Raw genomic sequence first — 13,246 nt, forward strand, 5'->3', positions numbered from 1 at the left:
TGTGTAAGGGAATTTTTTGATATTCTAAGTTCACTTAAATGATCACAATTCTGTACACAATAACTTTCTACTAAGTAAAGTGCTCTACTAACTCAAGCATCCTTATTATTTACCACAATGAACAACAGGATTTACTGTAAGCAATCATTTCTCCAGAGTTAAGGAAGAACAGGGTTTTGATACTTTGTCTATTTGTTTATTTGTCTTATAAAAATGCTTTTCCGTCATGACCCTCATTTCCTGTTGCTGTCTATCCTGTTTCCTTGGTTTATTATTATTTAGCACCAAGGAGGCGCTACATGAGTTTTCTGGACAGGATGGATCCTGAGTGCAGATTTTTAACATACACAAAAAATGTTTACACTGACGAAAAATTTGCAAGTCAAATTAAAGCTAACATTCCTCCACCATCTGCAACAATAGTGATTTTCATTTGATTAGGCTGTTGTCCAACCTATAAATTAAGGCCAACAGCTGAGAGACATGTCAGTTCATGAAGTTGTCTATTTAAAATCAGGGGGTTTGAGGAGTGATTTAATACAGTTAAAACTGGACCATTAATTGAGAATCCAGTGGTCAAAAAGCAGAGTTCCCTCAGTGCTGATTTCCTCAGAGGTCATTTCATTCTTTCTCCAAAGCTACCTTTCCTCAGTGGATTATCTTTAAATAAAGAAAATTTTATAAATTTAGAGCTCCAATCCTCCATAACAGAATTCCTCAACCTCAGTGATATTTTGGGCCAGATTATTCCTTTTTTTTTTTTGTGAAAAGTTGTCCTTGGCATTCTATACAGGAGGTTCAGCAGCACCTCTGACCTCTGCCCACTAAATGTAGCGTCCCTACCTCTAGCTGTGACAATCAAAACTATATCCAGATGTTGCTCTAGGGAGCAAAATCACCCTCAATCAGGAAGGATCTACACTATCCTTAAAAATTTTCCTTTGATCTATTATAGAATCGCTTGTCAGACTTCACAGTAATCACCAAATTAATAGAAGGAATACAAGATCTAGACCATGTGGAGTTGGGGAACTTCCACACTGCATAACCTCAGGCAAGTCATTTCATCTCCTGGTGCCTCAGTTTTCTCATCCATTACATGTGCTATTATGTATAACATACATGCTACTACATCAACGAATTGCTTAAGGACTTAACGTTAATAAGCATAATGCATTTAGAAATGTGCTTGGCATGTAAGTATTAATTTGTTTTATTTAATTAAACACTGCACTTTTTATCTTCTACAAGAAAAATATTGAAAATAGTGTAGTTCAGTATTCTTACAGATAAATTAAAGCAAATAACTTAAAACTCAGTACATTCAGGCCGGGCACAGTGGCTCACACCTGCAATCCTAAAACTCTGGGAGGCTGAGGTGGGTGGACTGCTTGAGCTCACAAGTTCAAGACCAGCCTGAGCAAATAGTGAGGCCCCAGCTCTACTAAAAATAGAAAAAACTGAGGCAAGAGGATCGCTTGAGCCCAACTTGCAGGTTGCTGTGAGTGATGATGACACCATAGCACTCTATACCCAGGGTGACAGCTTGAGACTCTGTCTCCAAAAAACAAAAAAAAGAACTCGGTACATTTATTGGTAGAAATCTATAACTTCACATATATCCATGTGAAAAGTACACTAAGAATTTTTGAATTACAAGGGATTTTAGCAGACAGAGATGAGGGATGAGGATTTTTAAAAACTTGGGCTATGGGCCAGGCATGGAGGCTCACCCCTGTAATCTCAGTACTCTGGGAGGCCAAGGCAGGAGAATCCCTTGAACTCAGGAGTTCAAGACCAACCTAATCAAAAACGAGACCCTGTCTCTACTAAAAATAGAAAAATCGGCTCGGCGCCTGTGGCTCAAGTGGCTAAGGCGCCAGCCACATACACCTACAGTGGTGGGTTCAAATCCAGCCCGGGCCCACCAAACAACAATGACGGCTGCAACCAAAAAATAGCTGGGCGTTGTGGTCCCAGCTACTTGGGAGGCTAAGGCAGGAGACTTGCTTGAACCCAGGACTTGAAGGTTACTGTGAGCTGTGATGCCACGACACTCTACCCAGGGGGACAGCTTGAGGTTCTGTCTCAAAAATAAAAAATAAGTAAATAAATAAATAAAATAAAACTTGGGCTATGTAATAGGCAATTACAGTGTGAGAAGAAATCTAAATAGGATGGAAACAGTGGAGAAGAACAAAGCTTTCTGTTTAGAACTAAGCAGACCACTCACTCAGAGCCTCACCTGGTAACTGGGGCCATATAATTGCCAGGGAAGACCCCTGTTCTACTGGTGTGCATCGATGTGCCTTTGAACCAGCCATCCTGGCAGCGCTCAAACACTAGAAACATCTCCCCTTTCCTTAGCTCCAGCTCATCTTCCTTGCGGGGAGTATAAGGATACACAGCCATGTACCTACAAGAGAAAGGGTACTGGGTTCCAGGCTGAGCAGCAGACAACCCCACAATGCTCAGAGGTCTCCCCAGGCAAAGCCTTGAATACTGTGTACAGATGTGAACAGAGAGTGTGACCCTATAAACAGTGGGCAGCACTGGAAGGGGCTCCACCGTCTACATTTCAAATGTGGGCAAAGGCCTCCTGATGGGCGTGTGCCAACCTTGTTCCCTATGACTGTCCCACAAGTGAGTAGCATCTGCGTAGCATGAAAGAATCAATGCAGCTCCCAAGGGGGATGACCTGCTCTAGGGACAAGCACCTACTCCGAATCAGGCTCATCACACGGCACCTGCCAGACTGGGCAGCAACCCCAGGTGAGGACAACCAATAGGAAACCCCTCTGGGGCACAACTTGCTGCCCATCACACACAAGCTGGAGGCCTAGGCTACACCTGCTCAGCCAGGAAGAAGACAGGATCTGAAGAAGTCAAAGGAAAAGACAGTGTAGGTCCTGGAGAATACGAGATAGCCCCACATACCAGGTGATGGCATCACGGGGACCCACAGACCAGTCAGGCCACACGAGCCACAGTTCATAGGCATGAGGCCACAGATCCTGCCTTGGCTCTGCCTCCAGCAAACTCTCAACAGGATAACTAAGCTTCCTGGATGCTTAGAGATAGGAACTTACAGGTTTTTACATTCACACACCAGCTAGATCTGGGTCTGATCTGTGGGGAATACTTCCCTGTGCATCAGTATCTTCATTGAAATGATGAAAAAAAAAGACAGAAGCTCAAACAGAAGCTGCACAAAAAGGGCAGCTCTAGTAACACATAATACATGTTATACAGAAGCAAACGGTGTGTCTCCCTAAACTAAGAAAGGCCTCACTCAGCAGCACTGCAGCCTGGCAGCTTGAATGTTAGGCCCACTTTCTTTCAGCTGTTTCCTGATCATATGCAGGACAGGGTTCAATCCTGTAGAACAGAGACCACTTAGACCTCATATCAGAAAGGAGTTTCTCTGCCTCTGCTGTTCAACTAGGTTCTAGACAACACTCATGCAGGGGACGAGTGGTACCCTCACTTACACGCTGGGGCGAGGCTGAGGCCGTGAGTGTGCAGGCTGCTCAGCGGCCCCCGCCCCGGGCCTCGGTCCCATTCCAGCAGCAGCACCTGGCAGCATGGAGGCGAGGACAGTGGCAGTCAGGAGAGGTGGTGGAGGGAGAGGAGGATTCATACTCTGATATGGGAAAAAGAAAAAAAAAAAAGAAGGAAAAAGAGAACAAAACACTGACTTACATCTTCCTCAGAAGGTGAAAGGGAAAACCAGAAATCCACAGAATAAGACTTTAATGGAATCCACACAGGGTGGAACCAGGAGGCCACCTCCTATAAAAGTCCCCTTTAAAAGTTCATCCCTTGCGCTCCTTTAAGATCTTAAAGCCACAGCAGCCTTTTCAGCAAACAGGTTAAGTGATCAGCCTTGTGAAAAGGGAGAGAAACAATGAAACAATTGCATGTGATATTACATTAAGAGCATTTTTAAGTAGGGAAGTCTCTTGTGGGGCCAGCCCTCAACAATGTCACACTGTTTGCTAGGGATTAATCTATGGTTGTTTCTGTCACCTGAGACTGAGACACCACATGGGTCGATCAGGCTGCACCTCAAATCTTCCCTTCTGAAGAAAATGCCCAAGCAACAGCAAGCTGGTTAGTCACTGGGCTATTATTACTATTTTTGGTTTATTCTTTTCTTAACTTTGCCAGCTTTTGAAAGCTGGTACTATCATGGCTGGTGATTTTCATAAGGCTGTGATAGGCTGCCCAGCCTTATTAAAATCAACGGAGCAATTGTTACCTTCAGATCTATAAACCTCTGAAACTCCTGGGAAAACAGGCACATAAAAACCTGGGTCCCCACCTCACCCTCCCCAAATCTTTGAATCACTGGATGTAAAAACTAAATAGAGGAGACTGGAATAAGGAGACTGAAGAACACACTGAGGTACATAAATGGGTTCTACACATCAGCACATACACAACCAGAGAAACCAAACTTCTAAACACAGCTTATCATCGCCATATTATTTCTGTTTCCTATAATAAAGCTTGAGTGAAATAGAAGTTTACTCCATCGGTCTGTTAATATGTGTATATAGCTTCAAATATAAAGTGAGTAGAAAAATAATACAAATTTCTAGACATGTGGCAAGTATTTCCCACATTGTATTTAGTTTTTGTTAAAGTGACTTTCAAAATTCTTTTTTTTTTTTTGAGAAAGTCTTACTTTGTCACCCTCATTAAGAGTGCCATGGCATAATAGCTCATAGCAACCTCAAACTCCTGGGCTCAAGCAATCCTCCTGCTTCATTCAGCTTACTGAGTAGCTGGGACTACAGGTACCCGCCACTGCTCCTGCTAGTTTTTCTATTTTCAATAAAGCCGGGTATTGCTGTTGCTCAGTCTGATCTCCAACTCCTGAGTTCAGGCAATCTACCAGGCTCAGCCACCTAGAGTGCTAGGATTACAGGTGTGCCTGGCTAACGTGACTTTAATTACGGGTTTTTCCCATACTGTAGCTGAAGTTGTTGCTGAAATAAATGAGGCGCAGAGCTGCTTCCAGAGTGCTAACCCAAGGAAGAGGTCAGTTCAAGTTAGAATGTTAGGAAAACATTACTCTCTACAGCTCTGGAGTTTACATGTCCTGGGGCTTAGAGCCTCTACACCTTTAAAGGGGAGAAGGACAAGCATTCCGTCTGTCAGGCCTCCGTCCAGTGACAAAGCAGATAAAGACAATCTTAGTAAAGTACTCAGCAAATGTGACCTGGGCAGTTCTTGGATGACAGCTCATCAGTTACTAGACAGGTACCATACCAAGTCTGCATGGTGCACAAAGTAACACATGAGAAACTGAGATTACCACTCAAGAGATTTCCATTTAAATCTTTCTAAGCCCGATCTCAAAAGGATATGGTTGTAGGAAGACAAAAGACAAATGGCACATGCGCAACATAAGGATGAAATCGTCTCCTATAGCCTGACTTGATTAACACAGATGCTGTGTAAACTGGCCCTAAGAAGAAAGAGGCAAAAAATACCTATGAACCTGATAAAAAATATTTCATATTTTATGAAAAAATCGAAAGCAATATCACTTATCATTACAAAATACACTCTGCAAATGGTTCCCATACATTACTTTTGCAAAGAGTGGAAGTTAGACATTGAGATGCAGCATCAAAGAAGATATTTTTCAAAAACTCCTACAGGCTAAGCCTGTAGGGGAAAAAAGTTACTTCTCTTTTTAGTTGAAACAAAGGCAATCTTAATAAAACTGGGCATATTGACTCCCGTTGCTGGATAAGCATGTGCAGGGGAAGACCAGGAAGAAAGTATGACTAAAATCAGATTCCCTGATGCTATTAAAGTGATCCTGTAAGCCCTGGGCTGTGACGTGGCAGGAAGTTCAGTGAGCTGCTTTATAAACAACCTAAACAAAAGGACCTGGTGATGTGGCCATTCCTGCTACTTGTATGTAGATGTGGAATTTAAAAGCTAAGCCTCTGCACACCGTGCCACAGGCAGTGTGCTGCCCTGCAAGGCCTGCTGTCCCTGGACCTCTGCCATCATTTCGAGCTGTGGGCCAGCCCAGGCTCCTCTCCACTAGCTAAAGAAATCTGTGAGCCTGCTAGAAACACAGGTCCCCTGTTTTAACAGCATCTTCTTCACTAACACCAGACCTCAGAATCAACCTGCTAAAGGGAAATGGTCGAATCTTGCCACGTCCATGCTTTGTTCTCCTGACCCACTAATCTCTACATGTGAGACAGTCAACAAGGCAGAGATTCCGGCCCTGACGTAGCCTCACAAGGCAGTCCTCAACTGCTCTCCTTTGCTAGAGTGAGCCCTAGAGGGGGAAGTATCTTCTCTCTGAGTGGGCGACACTTCAAGACACCAGTAGGCGATGTCTGCTACTGACCAACACTGTGGGTGTAAAGGTCAATACATGAACATGAGACCTCCTTCCCTTCCCTCCAGCCCCTTGGTACAACCAGTCCAGAGAGTGGTTAGACTGGATGTGGCTAAGACAATCCAGTTGTCTCAGGACTGGACCTGGGGCTACTGGTCAGCTCCTCAGCAAAGCGCTTTGCATGGAAGTTCTGGGCACAGGTTCAACTGATAGTAAAGGGTTTGTTTCATTTCCAGCTGTCCTAATGTGTCCATTTCCCTCACATGCCTCCCATGGTAGGAAAGTGACCGGCAGGACAGACTGAACATTTGTGGGTTCCTGGGGCAGGTATCACTCAATATTCCCCAACTCCATCATCTACCATCATTTCCTTCTGAACATCTGTTTTCTAGTCAACTCAATCTCAACCCTAACTCGGCATCTCTAAGTGGTCTTTCTGTACATCAAGCTCCCATGTCCAAGAACCCAACTCCAAGTCTGGGAACTAAGCACCCAGCTCTGAGTCCCAAGCTCCTGGCTCTAGCCCCTGAGTATCCAGCTCTGACGCCCAAGCACCAAGCTCCCGTGTGGAAATGCCCTCAAGTCAGCAGTGCTGCCATCTCAATGCAGATTTCTTATTCCACATCTGATCTATAAGCAAAAGATCTAGCAAGTTGTGTGAATTCCATAAGGTCTCTGCCTCACTACACCAATCTGAGAGAAAGAATTAAGGATCAAAAACTGTTTTCCCAGTGCCCTGAAGCACAGCAGAAGCTTAGCAGGCGGGAGGTACTGTGACAATGTGTGGGGCTGTGAGACAGAGACTGTCTTCCTCGCTTCGTAGCCAGAGGACAGAGACCCTCAGTGAGGTCTTGTGGTGACTCGGGACTCCAAGAGGTGCTCAGCTCCTGACTGCTGCCATCTGACTGGACTACTACTTTGGACATGTGGACCACACCCTACTCCTCGTTCCTATTTTCAGACAATGCCAAAGGCTCTATGTCTACTTCTCACACTGCCAAGGCTTGCGCCCAGCCTTGCTTCCAGAGCTCCTCTTTGACCCCACTGATAGCAATAAATGCTGCTCCACTGTGAGCTGCAGCGAAATGAAGCCACTCAGGGTGTTCTGAGACCTGACATCATTAAACTTCATTTCTTTACATGAATGTGTGTGTGTATAAAACTTTTACATTAATGTGACATATTTTTGGAATGCAGTCTGCTTATAAGTTGGCTGTGGGGTGGTATCTGTCCTTTACTGACTTGGCTACCTTGTAACATCTTGCAGCTAAACACCTCTAGGCTGACACAGAGGACCAATGATTATTAGTCACTTGTTTTACAAGTTCTCCTGAAACTGAACAGAAGATACAAGACATAAAACCAAGAACTTCACCTTACTCCCAACAAGTAAAAAACAAAAAACCCACTAATATAAATTATCTGATTTAGACACATGTAGTACCAGTTTTGCTCATTATGTTAAACATTTAAATTTTTTTTTTTTTTTTTTTGGAGATAGAACCTCAAGCTGTCCCCTGGGTAGAGTGCCGTGGCATCACAGCTCACAGCAACCTCCAACTCCTGGGCTCAAGCAAGTCTCCTGCCCCAGCCTCCCAAGTAGCTGGGACCACAGGCGCCCACCACAACGCCCGGCTATTTTTTGGTTGCAGCCATCATTGTTGTTTGGCGGGCCCAGGCTGGATTTGAACCTGCCACCTTAGGTGTATGTGACTGGCGCCTTAGCCACTTGAACCATAGGCACCGAGCCTAAACATTTAAAATTTTAACTGTTATGTGTGACTATTACATGTCAGTATGTCCATAACTGCATTCTGCATAAAAGATTCAGAAGTTTCAATTCAGGCAGGGCTCCTGGCCCCACCTGCACTCTGGGAGGCTGAGACAGGAGAATCACTTGAGCTCAGGAGTTTGAGACCAGTCTGAGCAAGAGTGAGACCCAGTCTCTACTAAAAATAGAGAAAGTAGCCAGATGTTATGGCAGGCACCTGTAGTCACAACTACTCAAGAGGCTGAGACAGGAAGATCTCTTAAGCCCAGGAGTTTGAGGTTGCTGTGAGCTATGACACCACTGCACTCTAGCCAGTGTGCCACTGTGAAACTCTCTCTCTCAAAAAAAAAGTTTCATTTTTTAAAAAGTACTAGTGAACAGCATTATGTCTTTTCTTTTCTTTTCTTTTCTTTTTTGGAGACAGAATCTCACTATGTCACCCTGGTGAGAGTGCCGTGGCTTCACAGCTCACAGCAACCTCAAACTCTTAGGCGTAAGTAATTCTCTTGCCTCAGCCTCCCAATTAGCTGGGACTACAGGTGCCCACCACAACCACTGGCTATTTTTTGGTTGCATTTGTCATTGTTGTTCAGCAGGCCAGGGCCAGGCTTGAACCTGCCAGCTTTGGTGTATGTGGCTGGTGCCCTACTCACTGAGCTATGGGCACCGAGCCAGCATTATGTGTTTTCTACCAAGCCACACACTATTGGTGTGATGGTTCTAAGAGTATTCAGAAATACTCCAAATTTTAAATAGAACACTTGAACTAACAGAAGAAGCTGGGGGCACATAACACATAAACCTAACATATTAAACCTGAACATTTCTGCCACTCTAGCAGGGACTTTAAGATCTAGATATCTCCTGGGATGAAAGGTCTGTTTATGATTAGTTTTTCAATAAATGGAATTGGCACAGCAGACATACTATTTAGTGAAATTTCCTCTTGCTTCACATGCTTACATAATCCTATGCTAAAAAGGTTGAGTGTAAATTGATTTTTGGATATCTATACTCTCTTGTGTTCTGTCCCATTGATCTGCCCTAGGTGAGCCCTCTGCTAACAGCATCTAGCAAAATTATCAGATTTTCAGCCTCAGAGGGCTGCAACTCAGCTAGTGTTACGTCTTTTCCACCACAGACCAAATATCCTTCATCCAAAATGCTTTGGAACAGAAGTATTCTGGATGTTTTTCAGATTTTGGAAAATTTGTATTACTGGTTGAGCATCTCAAATCTGAAATGCTCAATGAACATTCTCTTTGAGTGTCATGTTGGTGACATGGAACTTTTGGATTTTGGAGCATTTCAGGTCTGGGATGCTCAGCCTATAAAAAAGTCAGAATTTTTCCCCCTCAAGAAATTAAGTTGGAGTTTTCTATGTAAGATAGAGATCTGGAAATGAGAATCCCAAATGGTTGTGTGTAAACTGGGCACAGGAGGAGAGAGCATCCCTGGGAGAACAGAACAGGGTGGTTATGGAATTTGGCTCAGGGTCAAACACTTGGAGTGAGTCAAATGCTATGGGAACTAAATTTCAATAAAAGTTAGCTGAAATTCAACTTTTCCTTCACCAAATAGTCATACTGTCAAGGAAGCTATAATCATTCAGGGAACATTAAAAAAAACAAAACCAGCCAAAACAAAACAAAAACAGGGTGGTACCTGTGGCTCAGTGAATAGGGCGCCAGCCCCATATACTGAGGGTGGCAGGTTTGAACCTGGCCCCAGCCGAACTGCAACAAACAAGTAGCCGATGTTGTGGCGGGGACCTGTAGTCCCAGCTACTGGGGAGGCTGAGGCAAGAGAATCAACTAAGCCCAAGAGCTAGAGGTTGCTATGAGCTGTGACACCACCACACTTTACCGAGAGCAACAAAATGAGACCATCTCTTAAACAAACAAAGAAACCTTTAATCTCTAGCTACGTTATTAACTTTCATTTAAACACACGAACATGCTTAACTCTGAAAATTTCCAAACATCTAAGCCAAGTGTCCTCAAACTGCGGCCCGCCAAGGACATTTATCTGGCCCACCAGGTGTTTTTGCTACCGCTGCCTGTCCTGCTTAGCAGCCGACTCATCCTGAGGCCCGCAGTCCAGCCCTCCAACAGTCTGAGAGACAGTGAACTGGCCCCCTGTTTAAAAAGTTTGAGGATCCCTGATAAGCCAAGTTAGGTCATAATTCATATTTATTTCTATCCCACTTTGTTTCAAAATCAGTTTTCAATTATTTATAAAATGTATCAAGACAAAATATGTAAGAGAAAGAGGCAAAGGTAAAATGAAGACAATGAAGGCAAATGGAGCCAAGGTGTCAGCTAATTAGGCTGTGAGTCCCTCCTGGGAAGGGCCTGCAAACCTGGCTCTGGGCATCCCAGCAGAGAAAAATAAAATCTTTACAACATACTTAAAATCCACAACCTAATGACAAACCAGCTTTCAGAAGCTCTACCACTCCAGGCAGAGAGAGCTGAGAAAGCCCTCAAGGGCACTTGGCCCGATGCCTCAGCAGGGGATCAGCAGGATCGGCAGTGCTCATGCCTTCTGTACCCTACACCTCATGTCACTCTACATACAGGTAAGGGCACAGCAGCATGAAAGGCTTGAGGACCCTCTCGGCAGTCACACAACAAATAAGTGGCTAGACTGGGCTTTCCCTTGGGCCTGCTGCACCCTCTGTCAGACACGTATTTTCTTTTTTTTTTTTTTTAGACAGAGCCTCAAGCTGTCCCCCTGGGTAGAGTGCCCTGGCATCACAGCTCACAGCAACCTCCAACTCCTGGGCTCAAGCAAGTCTCCTGCCTCAGCCTCCCGAGTAGCTGGGACCACAAGCGCCCGCCACAACACCCGGCTGTTTTTTTGGTTTCAGCCGTCATTGTTATTTGGCAGGCCCAGGCTGGATTCGAACCTGCCACCTTGTGTATGTGGCTGACACCTTAGCTGCTTAAGCCATAGGCATGGAGCCCAGACACATATTTTCATAGCCAAGTGAATGAACGGGGTGGGCAGTGATGCAGAGGTGCAGGGACGAGGGTGGGCACTCCAGATGAGGTCTGAGTGACAATCTCTTCTATCCTCATTCCACTCACTGGAAAGGCGAGTCTGCATATACATGCCCAGGCTAGAGGATACACGCCTCCCAACCACTGGCCCCTTCCCACACTTTCAGGGAGTGGCAACTGGCGCTGTCACAGCTCTACCACCTGAACTGGGCCACATTTGTTCTTCCCTTTTAATCTTCTCTCCACAGAGGTCCTCTTCTCTATGCCTATCTGTCTTAGCTGTTCTAATTCTCCCTATTATTTTCCCAGTCAGATGTTTTGAATCAATTTGTATGTAAACTCTCTCTGTAGGATATTACACTCTCAGAAAGAAAATCCATGCAATCTAAGGGGGCTTCAGGTAGTGACAGCTAAAGGCTGTGCCAAGGGAAGAAGTTAAAAGAAGCCTGGTGCGGTGGCTCACGCCTGTAATCCTAGCACTCCAAGAGGCTGAGGAAGGTGGATTGCTTTAGCTCAGGAGGTTAAGACCAGTCTGAGCAAGAGCGAGACCCAGTCTCTTAAAAAACAGCTGAGCACTGTGGCTGGTGCCTATAGTCCCAGCTACTCTGGAGGCTGAGGCAAGAGAATCACCTATCACATGAGCCCAAGAGTATGAGGTTGCTGTGAGCTATGATGCCATGACATTCTACCCAGACTCTGTCTCAAAGAAAAAAAAAATAAGTTAAAGGACAAAATCTTTTCATTAAGGTAGAAATTTGGTATTAATTTTTCATTTAAGTCAAAGCAAACCATTAGCCTTTAGAATTTGTGTTCTCAATATTTCTATAAAAGTATCTTTATAAGAAATAAGCTAGAATGGGCACAATGTGAGGGTATATGGGGTATAGGACACAACTACAACAGAGACCTCACATAACAAATACAAACATCATAAACTAATCATTTGTACCTCATTAATCTGAAATAAAAAATAAAATGCTACTAACAAAAAATTAAATTAAATTAAGAAAAAAATAAACTGCTACTAACAAAAAAATTAATTAAATTTAAGAAAAGAAAGAAAGAAAGCAGGATCTAGAAACTCAAAAGAAATAAAGGTTAAGCCTTCAAAAAATCAGATTGAAATTCACTGAAAATTGAATGTATTTTTCAGAATTCTTCTCATGGCTTCAAGCCATTGATTTTCACTATCAAAACCTTTGCTTGTGGCAGGTAAGGGGTTAATGTTTGCTAAAATTAACAGAGATAATAGATGAAAGATAGAGATCCACCTCCCTTAGTGAGTCTCATGGTAAATTGCAGGTGTTAGATGTGGGGTATGCAGGATCATGATGACTAAATATCCAAAGGAGAAATGAAGGAGGGGAATTGATACTCACCCCTAGAGTGGCATGGTAGGGAAGGTCTGAGGGGAAAGCAAATGAGGGGCCAGTTGTCACTGGGCTGCTTGGGGGTGGGGTCACAATTAACCCAGTGGTACTTATATGAACCTGCCAAAAAAAAAAAAAAGTTATTACAGGAAGACTATACTTAACGAGCAGATTACCCTGGATATGCCTTGAGAAGCCCCTTCACATTAGAGATAAACAGCTAGAAGGGCAGTGGAATCCCTCTCAGCCTAGTCCACTTAAGACTTGCTGGCTGCCTCGTCTGCACCAGGCATTTCACTGACACTGGGGAGTCACACAGTAAATACTCATCACTCCAATGCTTATGTCAATGGCTGTCTCCTTTGTACACTGCTGTGAACCAAACTGACCTTCCAGACAGGCAGCCTGGTGCTCATGAGCCTCCTAACCATTTCCCTGGAGACACTGTGAAAGTGGGCTGTGGCTACACATCTCTCCGTCAACACATTAGATTTGTGCAGATTTCTCACAGTAGTTGGCTATTTTTAGGATCTTTTTCATAACTTCTACCTTTCAGTGGGGACAATATGATTAAAATGCAAGCTGCTTGGACAGCCTAGAGCAGATGACTACTTCCAAAACCCTTAAAGGAACAATGTCAAGCCAAATTAGTTATTTTCCAAATCAGTATCATCACCCATGATAGTACTGAAAAGTAATTTACTCGAGAGAAATTTATTCAGCTCAT

General features: G+C 44.0%; 1 protein-coding gene across 1 annotated transcript in view; it reads right to left on the minus strand.

Moving 5' to 3' along the window:
- The window catches only part of LOC100950505 (E3 ubiquitin-protein ligase SH3RF1), a 55,211-nt gene that overhangs the window by 19,024 nt on the left and 22,941 nt on the right, over positions 1-13,246 (minus strand). Inside the window, exons 5-7 of the mRNA XM_023509055.1 lie at positions 12,529-12,639; positions 3,492-3,643; positions 2,246-2,416 (exon numbers count right to left, since the gene is read on the minus strand). Coding sequence (XP_023364823.1) covers positions 2,246-2,416; positions 3,492-3,643; positions 12,529-12,639 — 434 coding nt within the window. The remainder of the gene's footprint in view (positions 1-2,245; positions 2,417-3,491; positions 3,644-12,528; positions 12,640-13,246) is intronic.

The sequence above is a fragment of the Otolemur garnettii genome, unplaced genomic scaffold (assembly GCF_000181295.1).
Source record: "Otolemur garnettii isolate 467f Iridium unplaced genomic scaffold, OtoGar3 scaffold00324, whole genome shotgun sequence".
Classification (NCBI taxonomy): Eukaryota; Metazoa; Chordata; class Mammalia; order Primates; family Galagidae; genus Otolemur; species Otolemur garnettii.